Below are 23,782 nucleotides of genomic sequence, written 5' to 3' on the forward strand. Positions count from 1 at the left end.
CCTGAGTCTGGGGCTGCCTGCTCCGGGGACTGGGGGGCTTTCAGGGTCATTACCTCATTTCTTCCCCCCAAGGAGGAGGAGCTATGCATGTCCCTGTCAGGAGGACACCCCTCCCCGCTGTCAGTGTGGGAGCTGGGAGGACGTGGGAGCCCCTGCACCTGGGGGAAGTCCTCCCTGCCCCACCCAGACCCAGGCTGCCTGCAAACAGGGCAGGGCTGAGGGACCCCACCCCCCACTCCCCGCAGAGCCTCAGGTGGATGACGCCCCAGCCCAGGAGGAGCTCAGTGTGGGGAGAGCCAAGGTCTGCAGGGGATCCTGTGCACAGGCAGAATTGCAGAGCCTGAGTTCCTGGGACTGTCTGTCCCATCAGCCCAGCCCCTACCTCCCAGAGCGCCCACCATCTATTCTCTTTCTCTCCATGTGTCCCTTGTTCCTGAGACCACTAGACGCCAGGGAAGGGGGGACAGGGAGACGTGAAGGCATGGGAGGGCATGTTCTCTGCTTTGACTCAGCTGAGGGGCTGTACAAAGCAGCTGGTCCCCGACCACAGACAGACACGGTGGAGCTGGAGCCACCTCACCTGGTCACAGGTTTGGGGGCCCTGGACACTGACCACACCTGGCATGGCCACCATGCCACCCATATTCTCCCCAGGTCAGTGGTGGGCGTGTCAGAGGCCCAGGATAAACTAGGGGGATACTCCCAGGTCTGGATCCTGGGGCCACTCCCTGGACACTGCATCTGTCCCATGGTATGTGGGGATCACAGCAGAATGAAGAGAAACAGAGAAAAAACACAGAGCTTTAAGGAAGGGCTCCCTTCCTTGCCTCCATCCTCAGCCCTCCCTCCTCGTGGGGGGGTCCAACTGTCCCCAGTGCACCCTGACTCTGGCATGTCACCAGAGTTGAACCACACAGAGGGGCAGGGATGGCCCATTCCAAGCACACCCCAGACCACTCCCCGGTGTGGTCAGGAATCCTGTGGACCATGTGACTTTCCCAGTGGAAGATGGACCCCTGGACAGGGCCCCTCAGACCCTGACCCTGTGGAAAGGACAGCTTCATACCATCCTGAGTGAAAAGGCACATGGTCTCTCTCTCTCTTTTTTAAAAGATTTTATTTATTTATTTGACAGGCAGAGATCACAAGTAGGCAGAGAGGCAGGCAGAGAGAGAGGGAAGCAGGCTCCCTGCTGAGCAGAGAGCCCGATGTGTGACTCAATCCCAGGACCCTGGGATCACGACCCGAGACGAAGGCAGAGGCTTTAACCCACTGAGCCACCCAGGCACCCCAGGCACGTGGTCTCTTAAAACGAGCCTGTTGCACACCCAGTCTCCAGAAGCCCCCTCCCCAGCCAGCCCCCAGGGCCAGCTCCGTGCCCTCCCCAGACCATTCATGGGGTACAGATGAGACCAGGGCTCTGGACCTATGCTGGGTGGAAGCCAGAGGGACGTGTGTGCAGAGGGAGAGAGGAAGCAGAGGGCTTGTGGGGGGCGGACCAGGAGGGCAGGGGAGCCTGGGAAGAGAGGGTACAGTAGGTAGCAGGGTCCAGGGAGCTCAGGGCGAACCTGAGGGCCTAGCACTGTCACCTCGCCTGTCACCTCCAGGTGCAGTTGCTGGCTGTGTTCAGACCAGCTGACACCTTATAGTAGATGTGGCGATAGAGCCCGGCAGCGTCTTCACTCGCCGTCGGGATGAGGAATCTGGCCTGGGTCTCGGGCAGTGGGTTCCTCACGCATTGATATGAGCGTCTTCCCTCCTTCTCCAGGTGGAAGATCTCAACTCCAGCAGGTCCCTGGCACACGATGGTCACAGGCTGCCCCCGGGGGATCACAGGGCCTGGCTCTGCCCAGATGGAGGGTCTGGGCAGGACCCCTGGGAGGGAAGCGGAGCAGGCTCTCAGGGTCCGTTCTGAGGAAATAACCTATCCTTCCCTGTGAGGTGGGAGGGAAGTCATGCAGATGGCTCCTGCCCTACAACATCTGGGATCTCCATCCTTGTGAAGCAGAGCATCACTGGCTAGCCTCAGGTACAAAAGACAACCCCTGGAATCCCAGATCTGCTCTGTGCAGGCCTGTGACCATGTCTGTGAAATGACATGGGGGAGCCTCATTGGTGGGATTCCCGGGACAGCAGCTTAAAGGGTGGCAGTTAAGCCTTTTCCTTATCTCTGCCTTTCACTCTGCAAGCATGTGCAATGGCTGGAGCTCTGGCAGCCCTCCTGCATCAAGAGGTGACCCTAGTGCTAGTGACCATGCACTGACGCCGTGAAGCAGGGAAGGGAGCCTGCAGGCCTGGTGACCTGCTGGGGCCACCACGAGACTGCTGGCCAGACTGCACAGAGAATGCATTTCTGTGAGAGAGAAAGATTGCCAAGATGCTCTCTGTCAGGTACAGCAGCTTGGGGAGGTGACATGGTGTGAGGAGAAAGGCCTTGACACCACACAGGCCCATGACAAGATCCCTGCACTATACAGAGATGCTTCCTTGATGTCAGATGAGGACAGGATTCCTGAGAGAGGAGCAGGAATTACCTCCCCAAGTAGGTAAGGGGGTCTGGTGCTGGAGGTGGAGAGCCCGCGTGGGCGTGGGTCTTGCTGCAGGGTGTGGCGTGTCTGAGACACAGAAAGAGAACCAAGTGTTGAGGTAAGAGAGTCGGACAGAGCAGGGCAGGTATGGCTAGAGATAGATGGGGCCAGATGAAAGACTCTGTTCTGGGATCCCATGGGCCCTGGTTCAGTTCTCGAAGGGGGCAGGCTGGGAGGTAAAACCATTGTGTGTGTGTTTTCTAAATTCACCTTCAGGGAGAGAGTGGAGGACAGGAGAGCCTGCAGGAGGAGACCAGAGATGTGCAGCAGCCCCAGGGGGGCCCCACGCTGCCAGGGAGGTGGGGATGGCAGGGGTGGTGGGGACGGGAGGACTATGAGGATGGAGGAGTCTGGCATGGACGGAGCCCACGGGAGGTGTGGGGTGACCTAAGCCGTGCAGGCAGGACCCACAGGATCTGAGGGGCTGAACATGGGGCAAGCTCAGAGAGAATCAAGGACAACTGTGTTCTCTGGTCCTGGCCGATGGCGCTCAGAGAGCAGGGAGAGGGGAGGCAAGGGATCGGTCGAGTGGGTGAGAATCCCCGTCTGGGGGCTCTGCTGGACTTGAGGCCTTCAGGGATTTGCAGCTGTGAAGGGAGGACTGAAGAGAGAATGCATCTGTGTACCTTGGGGTTTGGGTCCCTCCCAGAAGGAACCAGACTCCATCCAGGGCTGCCCCGGGGGAGGGGATCAGGAAGCATGTGCACAGGACTCACCCTCCTGCGTGTGGCTCACGTGGCCCAGGCAGAGCACTGCAAGAGAAGCCCCAGTGAGAAACACGCCGGCCACACGGGGCCCTTGGGTGGGGGGCGGTGTCCGTGTGCTGCCAGTCCCCAGTCCACCCTCGGTCAACAGGAACTCCCTGAGAGAGCTTCCCTCCCCTGTAGCTGGTTTCAGATCATGCCCAGGTGACTCCTAGCCAGGCACCTGCTATGGCCTTGCTCCCATCTGACCCGTCCCAGTGCCTGGGATGCATGTCAGAGGCTGTGATCCCTGCACGATGGGCTTAGGCCCCAGCACAGAGCAGCAGGGCCTGCAGGGAGAGTCCTCCCGGGGGAGCCACAGGCCTGGATGGAGGCTGCCTGAGGCAGGCCCAGAACCTGCTGGAGTCTTCCACCCATTGTGCCCCCGCCTTCCCCACTCACCGAGGTCCAGGATTCACGCGGGGTTGCAGGACATGGGCCACCTCTGGTCTGGTCTGCCTGTCCTTATCCTGGGGTGGCAGGACAGGGCCCTGCAGGTCAGGTGGTGAGCAGGAAGGACTCCGCGGGCTCGTGTCTGTAGTTTCACAGGAAGGAAGTGGGGGAGCGGGCACAGGCTCAGCTCTCCCTTCCTCTTTTGGATCACAGAGAGACATAACCAGGCTGAACCATGTCCAGATGGAACCCACCTAGTACTAGCTGGTGATTGTAGAGCCAGACGGAGAGAGGAGAGGGAGGGAGAGATAGAGGTAGATGGTATGGGATAAAGTGCACAGACAGTACACACACATACATGCATACACACGTGGACTGGACACAGATAGACTCGCTAGGTTGCAGGTGATGAGTGGGTAGACACACACACACAGACAGGATGGGACTGGGGATAATGGCAGATGCATCCCTCAGGGGATAACTAGATACAGGCTGGATACAAAGTTATACTAAGAGATGATAGATACACATAGATACCCAGATACCAGACAGACAAGGAGAAAGATACATAGTTACAGAGACAGCCACAGACAAATGGTGTGGAGCACAGAAACGGGCCTTTCTGGCTAGCTTGTTCTACGGGGCTGACCGTTCTCAAGCTATACATTCCCCAGATGCAAAAGGGGAATCGTGAAATTCTGCGATGACTTCATGTTATTCTGGGAGGGGAGGGGGGGTGCACAGAGAGGCAGGTGGTGCCTTGGGAGAACACTCAAGCAGTATCCCTCATGCTCTCCCGGGCAGGTGGTGCTCTGCTCAGACTTGATACTCCTGTCTCTGCATCCCTCTGCATCCTGCAGCTCAGGGCTGTGCTCTGTGCACTCACCCCTGCCTCCCAGCTGGTCAGGTCAGGCTCTCCCTTTAGGGGGCACTGACGGGGCTGTGGGGCTGGAGGAGGCAGGGAGGGAGGACTTTCATGCTGTCAAACATCCTATTCTGGGCGCCTGGCTGGCTCAGTCAGTAAGACACGTGACTATTGATCTTAGGGTCATAGTTCAAGTCCGGTTAGCTGTGGAGATTACTTAAAAATAAGATCTTTAAAAAAGAAATTTTCCGTGCTAACCAATAGCCCTGAAGTTTACAGATGCAAAAGAACTCCAGAAACAATTCTGTTTGTGCAAACGTTGGTGGGCAGGGCTTCTTGCGCTGCTGGGGCTGTGATGGGGTCTCATTCTCATCTGGACCCCCGTGGGCCTCCCAGGGTCCATTTATGACACTGAACACAGGGACTGTGATGAGGGGAGGTGGTTTGGAGCCCCATCCAGGACAACAATACGCAGTCATAGCATCGTCTCCTCCCTGTCTGTTCCCCTCCCTCCCAAGCCTCTAGCAACTGGGGCTTTTGCATGTCCTTGATTTTCAGTAGCTTCTCCAATAGTTCTACTGGCCTTTACACTTCAGCAAACCCTATGTTCCTTTCACAGTTTCTACTAGGGCTCAGTTCCTGAAGGGACTGAAAGCAGCCACTGGATTCTGATATGTCCAGTGGCCTTGTCCAGTATTCTGCACCAACTGCTCACCCTGGCAAGGAAGGCTGAGGACCTGAACATGTCCTGGGGCTTCTAAGATCCATACTGACTTCACAGGAGGAGGAGGTAGGCAAGGGAAAGGCCTGGGCCTTTCATGGTCAGAGCCCAGGAGAGTGGCTGGCTGAGCCACAGACACCTGGTAGGTTCCTTGGCAGAGCTTGAGTCCTGGGGAAGGGACTGCTTCAGGGTCCTGCGGTCAGCAAGGCGAGGTCTGATAGGGACAGAGGAGAGGTCTGTGGTGTGCTCCTGGACTGGGGGCAGAGATGTGGGGCTCTGTCCAGAACTAGTGCACAAGCCCAAGGCAGACCCAGCCCCTGTCACCACTGTTTTTCCATGACAAGAGAATCAAAATCTCTATGTCTGCCATCCCTCCGGGCATCAAGGCCCATGTGCTCTATGGTTCTTGACCTAAAACCACATGCCTGATGCCCTGACCTCTGTTTCCCCAGCCTCGAAGAAACAGAAGGCTATGGGCTCTGTCATGGACACGGCCTAGGAGCAGCCCCGTGGGTTCAGAGGCCATGTGGCTCCCACAGAGAGTGACCCCCGCACACACCTGCAGCAGGGAACCTGGGGCCCGGGGTCAGGGCACTCTCCCCAGAAAGGCACTTCTATTTCTATGTGAAAGCAACCACCCTCGATTCCCAAAGAAGCAGGAGGAAAGGGTGGTGACGCTCTGCTGAAACTCAGCCCTATAGAGATAGGTGTTGGCACTGACCGCCTCCCAGTCTGTGACCCTTGCTTAGGTGACCTTGTCCAGGCAGGAAGGTGATGCCAGAGGGAGCAGGAGGTACTTAGCAGCTGAGCAGGAACTTGGGGACAGGGCAAGGGCTCAGCAGGACATGCTACAAACCACGAGAGGGTGCTGTGGAAGTCCACATGTGCAAGCATGCCTTTAGTGTGTTTCAGAGAAAAAGGAGTTGAAGGAAGGCCTCCGGATGATTGCTCATGCTGAGAAAGAGAAACAAATGATATACACGCTTGAGAACCCTGGGAGCAATGATAACGACAGCACAGACACTGCATTATTTCATCGAAGAAATGTTGGAAACCATTCATTAGGAAATTCGAACCTGGAGAAGTTACAGAGCGCACATGTAAGTGAACGTGGCATCATGGGTGTGTGTTAGGGTGTGTGTGTGTGTGACCAAGATGCAGTGGTGTTCAGCAAAAGAAATATAATGTCTATGTCCGTCAGTGGCCTGGTCTCACTCAGGAGCTACCCCCTCTTAAGGGGGGGGGACACATGCACACACCCCCACACACACACATTTACACATACATGCACAGTCACTCCCGATCTTTGTAAACACTGCTGCATCTTTTGACCATCTCCATGCTCTTTCCCAGGATGGTGTCCCAGGTGGAGGGAGCAGCTCCCTCTGCACCCTCCTGCTGGTCCCTGGGGTGGGGGGGCAGTCCTGTGGGGTTTGCTCGCCCACAAACCCTGGAGGCTCAGCTGATGTCTGTGCCCCCAGGTCACAGGGCCCAGCCTTTCTGTGCTCCCTGGGGACCTGGGGGCCCTTCTGGTCATCTCAATGTCCCCTTTGTCCCAGGGGTTCAGTGGATGTGTCTGGACACCCACTCCTGCCCCACGAAGCCTGGCCCAGGTGGGATCTCTTCTCCTGCCATGACAGGTCTACTGAGGCCTCCCAATGTTCCTGCCCTGGGCACACCTCAGGGGAACTGGGGGAAGTCCCCCGGCAAGGTGGACCCTCCCTCTCTGCCTGACCACGCTAAGCCACCAGGAGTGCTAAACATAGTTTGGCCTTTAGGTGGCGCTCAGGGGCCATGGAGCATGAGGGACATTCATCCTGTGGGAAAGTCCCTGCACCCTTGTCCTGAGCCTTGACTTCTGTGGTTGACAGTGTTGAAGGGTCAAGAAGGAATGACTAGTCCACAACGTCTGCTTTTCTACCCTCTCCCTCCTCTTCCCACCAAGCCCCCAAGATGGAAGAAATGTGGGTTTTTCAGTTTCCCCTAAACTGTGTCTGCTCCCCAGCGACCTCACTGCCTAGACTCGCGGCACTTCTTTTCACTGGAGCAGGTGTCCCACCTGATCAGCTGTCCCTGCTCCAGAGGGGGCAGAGCACTCAGGAGTCCTCTCTCCTGAGCCCAGGCTGGCCACCGTTCCCTTGCTGAGAGCTTGGCTCACGTCAGAGGTGAACGAGTCAGACTAACGTTAAGAGGAACTACGCCATCCTGACTGTGATGGCTATTTGTAGGGGTCACCCCAACCGGGCTAAGGGCTGTCCAGAGAGCTGGGAAAACATGACTTCTGGGCGAGTCTGTGAGCAGGTTTCTGAAAGATTAGCCTTTGCTTCAGTCCCTGAGTGAAGAGGTCCAGCCTTCCCATTTGGGCATCCTCCTTCTGCCGAAGGACCGGAGAGACAGACAGGGGAAGGAGAGTCGGTTCCCACTCTCTCTCTTCTTGAGCTAGGACACCATCTTCTCCTGCCCTGGACATTGTGACACCTGGTTCTTGGGCCTGCCGACTGGGGCTGAATTATACCACCAGCCCTCCTGGGACTCTGAGTGGCAGGCAGCAGATGGTGGGACTTCCGGCTTCCATAACCCATGAGCTGATTCCTACAATAAATATATATTTAAATATACATAAAAATACATTTGTATATTATATATTACTTATACATACATATAAATGTATTTGTATATTATATATACATATTATGTCCATATTATGTATGATACATATTTTATATATAAATGTATTATTTATGTATGTATGTTTATATACACTCTTTTTTAAAAAATATTTTATTTATTTATTTGATAGACAGAGATCACATGTAGGCAGAGAGGCAGGAAGAGAGAGAGGGGGAAGCAGGCTCCCTGCTGAGCAGAGAGCCTGATGTGGGGCTTGATCCCAAGACCCTGAGATCATGACCTGAGCCAAAGACAGAGGCTCAACCCACTGAGCCGCCCAGGGGCCCCTATATGCACTCTTTGTAACAGGATCTTTTGGTTGTTTATCTGGAGAACCCTAACTGTTGAAAACTAAAAGACAGAAAGAGAGACAATATGTCCCTGCATGAAAAAGAAACTCAGTACATAACATAACGAAAAAAACAAAGATACGGATTACAGGGTAGCAGTCAGAGGAAGAACCTTGACTACGATTGGAAATTAATCTTGAGTACAAGAAAACCCTGAGTACAGGGTGCCTGGATGGCTCAGTGGGTTAAAGTCTCTACCTTTGGCTCAGGTCATGATCCCTGGGTCCTGGCATCAAGCCCCGCATCGGGCTCTCTGCTCAGTGGGGAGCCTTCTTCCCTTCCTCTCTCTTTGCCTGCCTCTCTGCCTACTTGTGATATCTGTCTGTCAAATAAATAAATAAAATCTTAAAAAAAAAAACCAACAACCTTGAGTACAAATGTAAAATCAAAGCTCCATACAAAATTGGGTTGAAAAGCCAGGCACCCACCCTCTCGGAGCCGGGACAGACCCTCCCAGCTGGTGAGATGGACCTGCCCTGAGGTCCTCAAGCGGAGCTGACACACACAGCCTACTGTGCCTGTCACTTAGGGCTGGCCGACTTTGGGCAAGTTAATTTGTGATCAGTCTCTAGTTTCTTCAAGCGCAAGAGGAATGGAGAAAAGAATAAGACGTGCTCTGCTGGGTTTGTATGAAGATTAAACTGTGTCAATGTTGGGGCACCTGGATGGCTTAGTCTGTGAACCGTGTGACTCTTGATCTTGGGGTCTGAACCCAATGTTGGGCGTAGAGATGACTTAGAAATAGAATCTTTTAAAATATGTGTTAATATTTGCAAAAAAGTAAACTAGCAATTGCACCATAAGAAGTTACCTGAGTTTAGATTGAATTTTTCAAAAACAATCTTTTAATATATAATAAAACTTTTAAGACAAGGCCTATAGCAGGCATACAGGATTCTTACCTTTCCCACAGCAATAATAATAAACATATATTATGTATAATAAATAATAAATAAATATATAATAAATAGTAAATTTATTATTATTATTATTAAAGACACAAGAATCCATCAGAATGAGCCACTCACACTCCCTAGCAGTTGCCAGAGTAATAGTCCATTTTAATCTCAGTGGAGTCCTTGGGGCTGACCCCATAAGTCAGGTACAAACACAACACATCCTACCCCCAAGTGCTCTCGGGGCTCTCCTGGCAAGTCGTCTTGGACACCCCACAGCATCTGGTGACACAGCTGGTCCTGCTGCAAGGGCGTGATTGTACAGATCCCAAGTGTTTGTTGTGGAGGCAGCACGGGGCTGCCTTGTCTACAAACCCTGTAGCTATTAACAACAGTGCTAAGAAATCGAGCCGGCAATTGTGGACAGAAGCCTAATCTGTGTGTAGGGACATTGAGGAACAACAGGGACCATGAGGAAGAGAGGAGAGGATCCCTGTTCAAATAACAGATCCGTGAGACCACCATAAGACTGTGTGTGGTCAGTCCTGGGGCATCAGGGAGAGAGATGTGTGAGGGCACCTCCCAGTCACGGAATCTGGACACCGTGTGACGTGAAAAGGAAGACAGAGAGTGGATCCAGGGAAACATGGCGATCTGCTGTCTGCACACCACAAAGCAGGGGGCTCTCAGGAAGCAGCCCCAAGGTGCCCACACCCCATCCTCATTAGAATATGTGTGATTGGGGCGCCTGGGTGGCTCAGTGGGTTAAAGCCTCTGCCTTCGGCTCAGGTCATCATCCCAGGGTCCTGGGATCGAGCCCCGCATCGGCCTCTCTGCTCAGTGGGGAGCCTGCTTCCCCCTATCTTTCTCTCTCTGTCTGCCTCTCTGCCTACTTGTGATCTCTGTCAAATAAATAAGTAAAATCTTTTTTAAAAAAAAAAAGGAAATCATATGATATTTGTCTTTTTCTGACTGACTTATATCACTTAGCATAATACTCTCTAGCTCTATTCATGAACGTCGGGGGGGAAAAACCACAAGAGTGGCAAACCAGGAAACAGACTTTCTCAGTTTCTATAGAGTAGAAACTGAGTGTTGCTGGAGGGGGGAGGTTGGCAGAAGGATGTGTTAAATAGGTGATAGGAATTAAGACGGGCACTTGCGGTGAGCACTGGGTATAGTATGGAAGTAATGAGTCACTAAATTCCACACCTGAAACTAATATTATATTGTATGTTAACAACTGGAATTTAAACAAAAACTTGAGAATAATACAAAAAAAAAAAAAGAATATGTGTGATTAGGGGAGCATAATGACGTGTGTGTGACGGAAGTTAACCTCTCGCAGAAGCAGACAGATTAATGTGATCCCAGCTCAGCAGTAGGGTGATTTAAAAATCCCGTGTATTCATGGGAACTGTGAGGGACAGTCAGAGCACAGAGCAATCATACTATTGGAAGGCAGTTTGTTATAGTCCTCAGGAGGAGGGGCGCACCAGGGCTTCAGGGTCAGGCAGCAGGGGACAGGGACAAGCAGAAATCGTGCACAAGAGCTTTGGGTGTGGTTTCTACAGGAAGAATGAGCAAGGCAGGGTCAGCAGGCCTAGCACTGGCTGGACTCCACAATTTCCGTGGGGTCTGTAGTGGAGAAGATGACCCTGTTGTCCGTTCCTTGGCCCTGGGGAGATGAGGGCAAGTGGAGAGTGGCCCAGAGTGTGACAGCCCCATAAGGGAGGCGGTTGGGTGTGGACACTGGGTCAGCTGGTGTGTGTTTGAAAAGGGCACCCCCAGAAAGAGGATTTTGCTCAGGAGAGGGGAGTCAGTGAGGAAGGCTGGAGGTCAACGCAGTGACTTAGGTCGTGTCCAGGACACACACATAGGACAGAGGTCCAGTTTGCAGACACCTGAAACATGGCCAGTACAAAGGGTACAGCAGATTCTGTTCCAAAGAGTCACTCTGGGGGCACGGAAATTAGACCGTCAGACATCCAGCATTTTGCGGACTAGTGGGAGACGAGCCCGTTTGCATGCTGCCTGACATATTACCTCACGTGGCAAATGGGTTTCTTACTGGTGTCAGCGACTTTAGGATTTGGAGAGCGGAGACGCTCCCGGATTGTCCGGTGGTCCCAATGTGAGCACGAGGGTCGTTATGAGAGGGAGGCAAGAGGATCAGAGGAAGGGGAAGGAGGCATCACAAAAGCAGGAGTCCTAACCAGAGCAGGAATTGAAGATGCCACAGAGCTCCCGGAGGATGGAGGAAGGGGCTGCGGACCAAGGGAGGCAGGAGACTCTGGAAGCTGGAAAAGGTCACCAAATGGATTCTCCCCTTGAGCCTCCAGAAGGAACGTGGCTGTGTGGACACCTTGATTTTAGGCCCAGAGAAACCAATTTCAGACTTCAGACACGCAGAATGTAAGATAATAAATTGTATTGTCCAAAGCCACCGAGAGTATAGTGATCTGTTGCAGCAGCCGTGGGAGGCCGATACCCTCACTTTACATGGAGGAGGTGTTGCAACCCTGTTAGGAAGAATGACGCCCAAACCCAAACTCGAAGGGCGTTAGCTGGGTGAGGGAGTGAAGGTCACATGAAGGACAAGGTCTTAGAGCTGGACGGTGCTGTTGTGTTTGAAGAAGGCACGGCGTTCAGTGTGGACGGGCCTGGAGCGGGGACAGGAAACAGGAAGCTGCCATGTTCCGTGGCGCGGGCTGAAAGCCTCAGGGGTCCTCTCTGCGCAGTCACAGCCTCACCAGCTCCCTCTTAAGGTCCATATGTATGTCCATTAGCGTGTGTGCACGTGTGCAGGTGCGTGCATCTGTGTGTGCATGGACATATTTGTGGACGTGTGTGTGCGCGTGCATGTGTGGAGTGTAGGGCTGTATCATCTGCACGTTTGCTCAGGCACGCGTCCCCTCAGCAGCGGCCTCACGCCTCCCTGGGACTCTCAGTTCAGAGAACACTGATGCATCCTTTGTCTTTTTTTCCTGCTCTGAGCTTTGAGCAGAGACCAGGACCAACCTCCCTGTGCAGGGCTGCTGCAGGGAGGGCCTGTGAGAACTTTTATTGATGAACAAAGAGAAGCATAGTCCAGAAAACAGGGTCTCGGCTATCTGCTTCCTAAGTATAGGTTCAAGGTCAGCTTCAGAATTCTGGAAGGTCTTTAGAGTCAGCAGAGTGGACAATTTAAACAGAACTTCTGGGGGCAGTTAAGGATGCATAGGACACATCTGGAATCCATCTGCGTGACTGCAGGACCATAGTGGGTCTCTGGAAACAGTCAAGTGACTATACCTGGGTCTCTGGAAACAGCCAGGAGTCTGTAGCTGGGTCTTTGGAAGTAAGTGCTACACGCTCTCTCGAGGATCTAGCTGATTTTCGGGGGGGACCACACAGCTCCTGAGTCTCCTAGATGTTGACTGGGGGCCTCCTGACTTGCTTCCAGGAAATCTGACTGTGTGGCTTTCCAGGAAGGGATGATCCCATTTGGAGGCCCTCCAAATGGCCAATCCACGCTTCTGCAGGAATGGCTTCCTGTGTGTCAAGGGGCAGAGGCCAGCTGGGCCTAGAGTCAGTGTCCTGCGAGGGCTGCATATGTGCTGAAGTCGGCTGTGGGCTCCATGGACCGTGGGGGTGCGGCTTGGGCTGTCCTCTGTGCGAGGATGCGCTGGTCCAGCTGAGCATAGGTCACGTCCGGGGGGCCTCCTGCTGTCGGGGTCTGAGAGAGAGATACCCAGGTGGGTCAGGCTGAAGACAAGGTAGGGAACTGTGGGAAGGGGAGGCTAGCAGCCAACCTCCAGGTGGCCTCTGTAATCCCACCTTCTGGAATCACCACTGTGTGGTTCCCGGCCACCTAGCATCAGGGCTGGCCCGGGTGACCAGTAGACTACGGCAGAATGAGGGCATGGTCGGGAGATAATGTGGCTTCTGGCCCTCCCTCTCTGCAGCCACCCTCTGGGGGAGGCCAGCTGCCATGAAGAAGCCCGGGAGGGACTGAGGGTCCTGCCACGTCATGGGGGGCGGGTGGCATCCTAGAAGTGGTCCACATCTTCACAGCCACCTCCCAAAAGTCCCTGAGCCAGAACCACCCCACTGATCTGCTTCCAAACTGCCAAGCAAAGAAACGGAGATCATTTCGTGAGGCCGCGTTAGTCAGGAGCAATGGGTGACGGGCTCAAGGACTTACGGGAGCACGCATTTCCCCATCCTTTTCAGGAAGTCTGTGGACTGTGGCCAGATCTGGAGGGGACAGGACAAAGGGTGAGGTCTCTGGGGTGGGTCTTGGGAGGCAAATTTGCCTGAAAACTCACAGCCCCAGGTTTTGACCTTGCACTCCATTGGGAGCATACTAGAATGTCCTCAAACGTTCCCCTCTCCCTGGCCAGTCCCTCCTTTTACCTGGTGTCCTCTCTAGCATGTCAACGGCCGGGCTGACCCTGAAAGGAAAGAACAGTGAGCACGGGGGCCCCACCCCCTGAATACAGAGGACTGGGAGGGGCCCGGGGTTAGTCTCAGGGACCTCACCTCTCCTGGGGCCTCTGCTCCTCACCTTCGCAGCCGGGGGTCCCTGAGGACAGTCAGGGGTGAGGATTAAGAAGAGAAGCCTCCTTCCCAGCACCCTGCCCCTCCCTGAGACCTACTGTGTTTTTTCTGGTGCCAACAATAGAGGAAGATGAGGGCCAGGAGGAGGACACAAAGGAACAAGGCCACGGAGACCCCAGTGAGGATAAAAACATGCTCTGTCGACAGACCTAAGGGAACAGGGACGATGGAAGCAGACTGTCAGGGGTATGCATTAATTGGCCACCTACTGCATACTGTGTATATGCTGGGTGCTGGTCATGCACACACCTAGGTAGATCTCTGGAACGCATAACAGTCCTGTGACATGGGAAAGCGTTACTCCAAAACCAGGGTCCTGAGAGCCAAAGTCGGCTGTCCACAGGGCACTAGCAGAGCTGGAATGGGACCAGCCCTTTAGCCCAGTCTTCCCCCCTCCTCCAAGAAGCACAACCTGGTCCTCTGTGCCCCTCACTTACTTGGACTGTTACTGTCTTCCTCCTGCATCTGTGAGTCTCCTAGGAGGGAGGAATTGAGAGCACCGTTAGCAGCCTGAGCTGGACAGAGAAGGCTGAGTCTTCCTGACTCCACCCCACCACCCCCCGCCCCACAAAGGGGGGCTTCTCTAACAGACCCACAGAACTTTCCCAGAGAATGGAGATGCTCTAGCCTGATGTCCAGTATGCTAACCTCACTGGACGATTTCCACTGAAATGCAAGTCAAATACATTTCAAAGTCAGATTGTCAGCCGCACGGGCCACCTCTCCTGGGCTCAGTGGCCACACCCGGCTAATGGCCTGGAGCGGCATGAGGCAGATCCACAGCCAGCCCTTTCTGCAGGAGGCTCTGTGGGCCAGCGCCGTCCTCCACTCTCCCCTTGCTCACCTGCTTCCCGATTCCCAGCCCACGGGCAAAAATCCCCATCGCAGATGCCTTCGGTCTTTCTCAGCAGCCCCTGAGGGAGGTGAACCTCCCCTTCTGTGAGCGCAGAAGCCCAGACTCCCCATCATTCCAGCACCAGCTCGGCCCGGGGCTCCGCGTATGCCCTGCCCGCCCATTTCACAGGTGGTCAAACCGAGTCCTGCTGGGCTCCTCCGCTTGCAGGGTCGAGCCCCCATGGCGCCTCTTCTGAAGGGTGCACCTCCCTCCCGCCGCCCTGGGGAGGCTGAGTCCCCAGTGTCCTTTAAGAAAGGCAGAAAACTTCACCTCCCCAACTTCCCTCCCTCAACACCTTGTCTTTGCTCCATGATGCAGGACCCCACCCACTGTAACGTATAATAAATATAAATATACATTTTTAAGTTCTGTGTATTGTCTTATGTAGGTATAATTTAATTTACATACATAATTTTAATGATGCATAAAATTACTTGTAATGCATAAGCTGTGTATCTCAATTGTGTCTCCGTTATATATATTCACTATTATAAGGTATGTATTTACATATGTAAATTATAGCAATACGTGACACATAATATAATGTGTCACATTATGTAATATATAATACTGTACACTATAATCACATATAGATATATTTACTATGTTAATTCTATTACTGTGTATTTAATATATAATGTAAGCACACATTCTAATATATTTAAATCATAGATCTGAAATTTTAAAAGTTAATGTTTACATATAAATACATCCTATTTAAATACATACAAATATATATGAGCATTTCTATTCCTCATTCTGACTAATTTTCCCTTTGACGTTTGGATGCACAAGGACCCTCTGTCCTCATTCCCCGCGAGCCTCCATCGCTCGGCAGGCGGGTGTCTCAAGCGTAGGAAGAAAAGGTGAGAAGAAAGGGTCAGTGTTGGCAAGACCAGCACTTCTTCAGGCTCTGGCACTCAGCAGGCAGGACCCTGAGCGCAGTGACTGCGTAAACCACTCCAGCTTCCCTGAAACCTCGCCCCGGGGTCAGGACACTTATCGCCCCTGTTGCCCATGACAAAACCGGGGCACCCACGGTTTTGGTGATTCACCTGCTGGCGCAGAGCTTGGAGCAGGGTTAGACTCTCCACCCTGACCCCTGGGAGGAAGGCGGAGGGGCTTCTCCTCTGAACTTCAGTCTTCACAGCAAGGGACGGGGGAGGAGGCATCCCTGTGCACCCCCCACCAAGCGGGGTCAGGATTCTCCCACAGGAGCCTCTTCCTCTAGGTGACCTAAGGCCACCTTTGGGACATAACCATCAGGAGCTCCATTCTCTCCCGAGTGTCTGAGTTTGGAACATGAGCTGTCAGTCTTGCTGTCCCTCTGTCCCTTGCAGAGCTGCCAAGAGCAGGACCCTGCCCACAGTGGGGGTAACAACCTGAGTCCTGCCCCTCCCTACCTTGGGCTGCTTCCATCTCTTCACAGCCTTGTGCCTTTGGGTATGAAACTGCATTCCTTTGCACATTAAAGGAATGTGGGGGGTGGGCAAGGTCAGAGCAGTGCCTCCCACATTCAGTGGCAGCTAGCTTTGTTTTCATAGCACCAGACAATGTCCTTGTGCCCACCCCCCCACCCCGCTGTGGTAGCCCCTCACTGTGGTCTTACCAGTCCCTAATCCAAACCGAAGGCAGGCAGCTGGGCCCGGAGCCTGATCCCCAGCACGGAGCCCTTCAGCAACGCCCCCAGGCAGAGGTCTGTTACTCACCAGCTGAGGAGTAGTTGTGTGTGTGGGGGGGGGTGTCTCTGTGACCAGGGCGGAAGGACCAATGCTCCATGGGGGCCCTCAGGGTATGCCCCACAAGCCTGGCCCCTTTGTACCTGAGCATCTGCTGGAACCCTGAGCATCTGTCGGAGGACTGCATGTGGCCATCACCCCTTCCCAGAGACACCTGGGAACCCAGCAGAGGTGTCCTCACCTGTCACCTCCAGCTTCAGGTCCTCACTGGGTTCAGACCAGCCGGCATAGGTATGATAGCGGCAGTGATAGAGCCCGGCAGTGTCTTCATCCACCTCGGCGATGGTGAACCTGGCCTGCGTCTCCTGCCCTGGGTTGTTCTCATCTTTATATGAGCTTGTTCCCTTCTTCTGCAGGCGGAATGTGGTAAACTCAGCGGGTCCCTGGCACACGATGGTCACAGGCTGCCCCCGGGGGATCACAGGGCCCGGTTCTGCCCAGATGGGGGGTCTGGGCAGGACCCCTAAGAGGGAAGCAGAGCAGGCTCTCAGGGTCCGTTCTTAGGAAGTCACCACACCACACAATTCACCCGTGTTAGATACTCCATTCAGTTTCAGGCAAATATGCAGTGGTAGGTCACCTCCCGTCATTTAGAATGCTTCCGTCCTCCTCCCCCAAGAGACCCCACCACCGTTCTAGGTGGGTGTGGTTCTCCTCACTGCAGTGTTTCTCCCCCTCGACTTAGGACTCCGAGACTCAATCACATCCTGAGCTTTTCTCAGGATGACATGGGGAGATGACAGAGCAGGCCAGGGGCCCAGACATGTCTGCTGCAGAGGGTGACTCCCTCCCTGCCTATGACCACCTTCTGGGGGCACAGGGGGGCTGGGACAAAACAGTGGGTAAGGGTGAGGAGTTGTAGGAATGACTCTGGCCCAGCTAGCCCCGGTGAGGGGAGGCAGAGGGGGCCGTCTGCAAAGCCCCAGGGACGGTCCTGGGGTGGGGGCGTGTCGTGGAGCGCCAGCAGCTGGTCCCACAGACCTCAGTAGAGGAGGATTCCTGTCTACAGTGCAGTCTTCCCAGGGGCGCCCATCTCTGGGTTCACTCTGGACTTTCTCCCGCATCTTAGCCTTATCTCTATTTCCTTGTTTTGAAGGATCTTGGAAACCCCCATTTGCCTCGGGCTCACAGCAGAGCCTAACTAGGGCTCGGGGCTCGTCTGGGAGGTTGGTGGGTGTGGGGAAGAGGGATCTGGGCTGAGAGGGGAGGGTCTGGGCTGAATCACCCACGCTGAGCAGGGAAGTCAGCGTGTGAGGAGGTCCGGAGTTGAGGGGGAATTGCTGTGTGAGGAAGGAGGGCTGAGGTATCTGGAGGGGAGTGACCAGCCCAGTGTGAGCAAAGGAGCGACCCGGACCGAAGAGCGGTGCATGGGTCTCATCTGATCTGAACGGAAATGATGAAAGGGCTCCAAAAAGCTATTATTTTGCCCGAAAATTAAAAAGATATATACATGAAAAAAACAAACTTCTAAAATATAAGTGAAATTTAAAAAATTATCATTTAAAATTACGTCACTAGGTGATGTGCTATGTGTCGAGGGTGAAGAAGCTGGGATCGAGGGTGGTGTCTGGGACGCTGCCCTTGGCGACTGTCATGTTCTCTGCTCAGGGGATGCTGGGGAGGGTCTGAGCTTGTGGGGAAGAGCCTTGGGCTCAGCCTGTTCCTGCGGGGTTCGAATTGTCCAGGGGGCTGCTGGGGGCGCAGGTGGACAATTTGGGGAAACCTGGGAGGGTCATGCACTTGGGATTATTTGCAATTCAGGGTTCATTTCAAGGGTTCCTCCCAGGCCCTCCCAGAGTCAGCACCACTCCCTCCAGAGCTAGCTGTGGGGTGCGGAGGGGATGGGGAGGGGACTCACCGTGCTGTGCGTGGAGCGCTTGGCTCAGGCAGAGCGCTGGAAGAGAGGGTCTGGTGAGACGGATGCCCGCCTATCCTCAGGGGGGTGTCCCAATCCTTCTTGCTCTGTAATAATCCCAAAACAAGCCCCCCGCCATCCTCTCTTCCAAACAAGTGCTTCTCTCCCCCAGCCCCTCTGGAGTCTGAATTCATCCCCATACCCAGGAGCCCGTTTCTAGGACTGAACTTGCACGGTCTGACCTAGGTCTGGAGCAAGAGCTCACAGTGCTGATCCTTGTGGCTCTCCCAGCATCCCGGACTCTTCTGGACTGGAGTCAGGACCCAGAGGGGAAGCGGGCCCCCTCCCCAAGTCTCCCGCCCACCCCCTCTGTCCCTCAAATCCTTTGCCTCTGTTCCAGGACTCACCAAGGGCCAGGAAGGTGGTCAAATGGGGAGACATGCCCTGCCCACTATAGCCTGCACTGTCCAGAGCTGGCGGGGGAGAGGACAGAGCCCGCAGCTAATAAAGGACAGGATGTCAGCTGGGGCACATCGTGGGGTTTTGACATCAGCAGGAGCCTCCCACAAAGGGGAGACTTCTCTCCTATCCTTCCCCCTCTTTGAACGAATGAGATGGACTGAGGAACTTGGCTTCCAAAAGATGCTCAGATGAGGCTGAGCTCAGCCCCAGATGCACCCCTGAGGTTGTAACCTGGTTGTCAACATCTGGGATAAGCTAGAGCACAAACTGACTTATAACATAGAACACCCATCTGACCTTGGGCAAGACGGGTAAGCCATTTTACGCCAGCATTTCCTCATACCAAAACGGGAAACCTGAAGCCCTCCTCCAAGTCTTAATAGGATGGTATTTGTGAAATTCTCAGGTGTTGAGAACTTTAAAAAACATCCTGCTAGCGTGTGTTCTCTTCCCATCTTCCCCCAGTGCCGTTGGAGCCAGGGACAGGCAGGGTGTCCCTGAGCACATGTAAAATCCTAAAGGGGTGGACGGTCAGGAGACAGGCCTCAGGCCTGGGGCCATATGGGGCATGTAGTCACGTGCTGAAATGAAGAGGAGAACCGGGGTGGGGAACAGGTGTATGCACCACGGAGCCCAGCAGGACAGGGACCCCGCCACACATTCTTGTGTCCCAGGCTTTGGCGGCAGGGGAGAGCTGCTTTTCTGGGGTGTGGCTGTCGCAAACACTGATGGTGACACAATAGCAGTCACGGCTCCCTAGTTCCCTTACTAACAGGAACCTAGAGCTGCTGGAGTGGCTGTTCTAAGCTTGGGGCTGGGCGGGGGAAGGGAATAAAGTTGGGGTTAAGGCTATCTAGCAATCCCGTTTGCAGTAATTTATCTGGAGTGGGGTTCATGACCATGTCTGGCCAATGATGCTGAAAGCAGAATATACCACTGTATCTGGGAATCCTATGTCCCCCTTAATAATGGAGGGTCTCATGAGACCTTTGCCCCTTTACTCCTCTCCTTCACTGGTGACTGTAGCATGATGGTGTGATAGATTGAGCTGCAGCATCCACATTGCAGCCATGAGGCAACAAGCTTGAAGGCAACAGCAGAAACAACTGGGGTGGAAGGGCACAAGGTCTAGGACCCATAGGAGGTCCCTGTGTTGCTAAACCAACCCCAGGACCACTTCTTCCTGGAGTTCTTGATAAGTAAACAATAAATATCCTAGATTTTCTGTCAAAATGGCAGACTAAGTCTATGGAGTTACACTCCACCTTAAAATACAATATTTCTAAAAACCTAAAGCTGCTTAATACAACATCTTAATAATCTTCTCAAATGCCTTAAAGAAATGAAAAGTATGTCAAGACTATGTAGCCAGAAATTAAAGGAAGTTGGGGTTCCCCAGAGTCAAAATGGGGCTAAACCCAGCTCTCACCTTGATGGTGATGAGTTAAGTCTTATCTCCATTGCCTTGCGGACCATGGAGCGAAGGAGTAAAGCCCAGAGGTCACCCAGGTCAAGGAGTCTGGGGATACTCTCCCTTTGCTAAGCCAGAGTCTGGAAGCTTCCATTTTAGCAAAAGAGCGAACTGAAATTACTCACCTGTTCCTGAAGGCTTCCAAGAACACGTGTTTTGAAACAGGAAGCCGAAAATGGTTGCTCCTGAAAATTCTTCCGACTCTGCAACTTCCTGATCTTGTTCTGTGTGTGTATTCGTCCTGGGATCTCTGTGCCTTTCGGTCTTTCTCTCACACTCCCACTTCCTTTCCGCCTCGGTATTTGTTCCTCTTCTTTCTCGTCCCCAGTGGCTGTGTGTCCCCATGCTTCACAGCATCGTTCCTTGGTCTCCATCCATCAGGTACCCACCCACCCTACCCCAAACTGTGCTGATGGAAGGGGTTGACCCCCAACACACCCAAGGCCCAGATTGCCGATCTCCCTGGTGACTCCAGGTCACCCCAGACACCGTCCCAGCTTTGTAGGGGGCCAGGGGACAGCTAGCCCTGTAGGGTTAGTTGCCTGCTTTCTCTGGACCTCCAGCTTGCTCACTGGTGATGTGGGCCTGGTCCCCTGTTCTGCTTCTCAGTCCTTCTTCACTTGGGTGATGCCTCCCATGCATGAAACCCGCCCCTGCCCCCCACTTTTTGTGTAGTCTTCATTAGCGATTTTTCACCGGCTTTATTTAGGCCTAATTTACATACAGCACACCGCAGCCACAACTATGTGCAGTCTGATGAGTTGTGAAACCACCATCGTAGTGACGATTTCCATCACAACCAAAAGAGTCCTTGTGTCCCCTTTGCCCTCCCAGCAGCCACTGATTTTCTTTCTTTCTTTCTTTTTTCTTTTTTGGAAAACATGTATTTGTTCGACGACATTTTTAAACAAATCTCTTCCCGTGAAATAATGTTAGATTTGCGGAGAAGTAGCAGACACCCAGAGAGTTCCCCTATGCCCCTCCTCCCCTCTCCCCAACGTCAGTATTTTACGTAACTGCGCTGCATCTGTCAAAACCAGGCAATTCACGTTGATACAGTAATTAACTAAACTGCAGACTTCATTTGGATGGTATCCATTTTCCCCCACTAACGGTCTCTCCCTGTGCCAGGATTCGATTCAGACCACATATTGCATTTACTTCATTCTCTCTTTTAAATAAATGGAAGAGTTTCTATTTTCCTAGTCGGACTCTAACCAGCACTCTCAACACACCTGCAGACCATACACCCAGGGATGGTGGGGGATGGGCTGGCTGTTCAGAACAGGAATGGCTGACAGCACCAATACCTAGAGGCTCCTCTGAAGACCGAGGTCATAGGGTCCCAGCCAGAAGTTGGCTCCTCTGGGTGGTTTTTTAGTTAAGGAAGGCAATGCGTTGCTGTTACCCGTCGCCCCTCTCAGACAGCCCCTCCACCATTGTATTCTTCTAAGATGTTGATCCCCAACGGGAGAATATTTAAGTCAAGGCTCACCACAGGGTAAACATAGCACACCCTCCATCAGCAAAACCTTTCCTTGGTGGGTGTCTGGGAGGTTCAGTGGGTTAAGCCTCTGCCTTCAGCTTGGGTCATGGTCTCAGTGTCTTGGGATCGAGCCCTGCATGGGGCTCTCTGCTCAGTGGGGAGCCTGCTTCCCCCCCCCCCCCCCCGCCTGCCTCTCTGCCTACTTGTGATCTCTCTCTCTGTGTCAAATAAATAAGTAAAAAAATCTTTAAAAATAAATAAATAAATAAATGAGTGAATAAGTAAGTAAATAAATAAAAACCTTTCTTTGGACCGTTGTATGGCCTGACATGGTCCTTCCAATAGATTAAGATAGACATACAACATTTGCAAATTAAACATAAGTTGACTGTTTGCAAAGGCAAATGCTACAGACACACAAGATGTGGGGAGTGTAAGATGCGACACGAATGTTATTTAAGATGAGTTCTGAGAGAAACCAGAGTTTAAGGGTGGTCACCTAGTGGGTGGGCCCTTGCTGGAGACATTGGGCAAGGCTGTATATTTGCATCCTGGAGCCCTAACACAGGAGAGTGATTTTAGACAACAGAGCTGTATTCTAAACTGTTACACGTGCTTGGAGACTAGCTTTTAGCTGCTCCCACCACAAGAAGAAATGGGAACTATGTAACAGGACCCAGGTGTTGGCTCAGAGCACAATGGCAAGCCCATCGAATGTAAATGTATCCACAACTTTGGGTGGAAATTGTAACCCAATGCATTTATTTTATTTTATTTTAGCTCAGTAGTAGCAGATTTATTTGACTCTGTTTCACTAAAATTTCATTAAAATTTTCAGTTAGCCAACGTACAGTACATCATTCGTTTTTGATGCAATGTTCTCTGATTCGTTACCTGGGTATAACCCCCAGTGCTCATCATGGCACGCGCCCTCCTTAATACCCATCACCCAGTTACCCCATCTCTCCACTCCCTCCCCTTCTGTAACCCTCAGTTTGCATCTCAATTAAAAAACAAACAAACAAAAAAGATGAATTCACATCATAATAACACAGATATTCCAAAAATAGCACAGTGTGGTCCTTCCTTGCTGACCAGTCCTCCTCCTGGGACCTCGATGGGGTAATGTGCTCATGGATGTGCTGGGTTTCCGAGCTGGATCCCGGGCCTCGGGAGGTCTGCTTGGTGCAGCCCCGGGTCTCTGCCTTGTTACAGAGTACCCGATCAGATCCCAAAGTCCCCCATATCTGAGTGTCTGCAGCATGGCTCGGCCACCTAGGAGTGTCTGCGGGACAGAATCTGAGCCTAGCAGGCCCAAGGGTCTCCAATTCCTGCTGTTTCTAGAAAACTGGCCTGCAAAGTCCTCCCCAAGGCGCCCTCATTAGCCTCTACCTCTGTGCTCCACAACTCTTGCCTGGATGTGTTCTCGTAAAACTTTTTTATTTTATTTTTTTAAAGAGCCTGGTGGTGGGTACTAAGGAGGGCACATATTGCATGGAGCACTGGGTGTGGTGCTAAAAAAGGAATCTTAGAACACTGAAAAAATAAAATTAAATTTTAAAAAAAGGTAGGACAACAGCCCCCCAAAAAATTTTTATTTATTTATTTATTTGATTTATTTATTTGAGACAGCGCATAAGCAAGGGAGGTAGGGGCAGAAGCAGAGGCAGAAGCAGGCACCCCACTGCGTGGAAAGCCCGATGGGGAACTCGATCTCAGAACCCCAAGATCATGATCTGAACTGAAGGCAGGCGCTTAACTGACTGAGCCACCCAGGTGCCCCTTAAGAATTTCTTAAATATATAAATTCAGGCAAAGCAACCTGGGGGTGGGGGTTCCAGATCCTCGGGCCTTGATGGAACCCTGGAGGGAAGGCTCGGGAAGAATGACCTGCTTCCGAACACATCCAAGCTCTCAGTAATGTGGCATTATCCCTGCTCCACGCCAGAGCAGCCTGGCCAGGACGTGGATGGTAGATGGACCCCATATCCCACAGGCTCCCGTGTCTTTAGGACAGGATTTTCCACTATGACACTGAGCTCCTGT

The 23,782-nt window shown here is 52.9% G+C and overlaps 2 protein-coding genes across 17 annotated transcripts in view; one reads left to right on the plus strand and one right to left on the minus strand.

The window, feature by feature from the left end:
- Window positions 1-23,782, plus strand: part of LOC116579282 (leukocyte immunoglobulin-like receptor subfamily A member 6) — a 355,647-nt gene that overhangs the window by 117,286 nt on the left and 214,579 nt on the right. The window lies entirely within an intron of this gene.
- Window positions 10,614-20,936, minus strand: LAIR1 (leukocyte associated immunoglobulin like receptor 1). 5 transcript variants are annotated; one of them, XM_032324502.1, is made up of 9 exons: window positions 20,376-20,931; window positions 18,321-18,356; window positions 16,644-16,925; window positions 14,266-14,304; window positions 13,867-13,977; window positions 13,751-13,793; window positions 13,625-13,662; window positions 13,413-13,465; window positions 10,614-12,944 (listed from the first exon to the last, which is right to left on the minus strand). In XM_032324502.1, exons 1-9 carry the CDS (start codon window positions 20,593-20,595, stop codon window positions 12,798-12,800), a joined length of 969 nt encoding a protein of 322 aa, XP_032180393.1. In that variant the 5' UTR covers window positions 20,596-20,931; the 3' UTR covers window positions 10,614-12,797. The 5 variants fall into 5 exon arrangements, 3 of the variants coding, with proteins under 3 accessions (XP_032180393.1, XP_032180395.1, XP_032180394.1); XM_032324504.1 differs by lacking the exon at window positions 20,376-20,931 and adding an exon at window positions 18,725-20,348; XR_004281207.1 differs by having other exon boundaries at window positions 12,860-12,944; window positions 13,340-13,465; window positions 20,376-20,936.

Source organism: Mustela erminea, chromosome 19 (assembly GCF_009829155.1).
Source record: "Mustela erminea isolate mMusErm1 chromosome 19, mMusErm1.Pri, whole genome shotgun sequence".
NCBI lineage: Eukaryota > Metazoa > Chordata > Mammalia > Carnivora > Mustelidae > Mustela > Mustela erminea.

What these genes read in the sequence shown, in the direction of transcription:
- LAIR1 (XM_032324502.1), bottom strand. Translation starts at nt 20,595, where the DNA reads ATGGGGACACACAGCCACTGGGGACGAGAAAGAAGAGGAACAAATACC. An exon ending in AGCGCTCCACGCACAGCACG is followed by an intron (nt 16,926 to 18,320) that starts GTGAGTCCCCTC and finishes CTTCCCTCTTAG; the next exon opens with GGGTCCTGCCCAGACCCCCC. An exon ending in CCTGAAGCTGGAGGTGACAG is followed by an intron (nt 14,305 to 16,643) that starts GTGAGGACACCT and finishes CCTCCCTCCTAG; the next exon opens with GAGACTCACAGATGCAGGAG.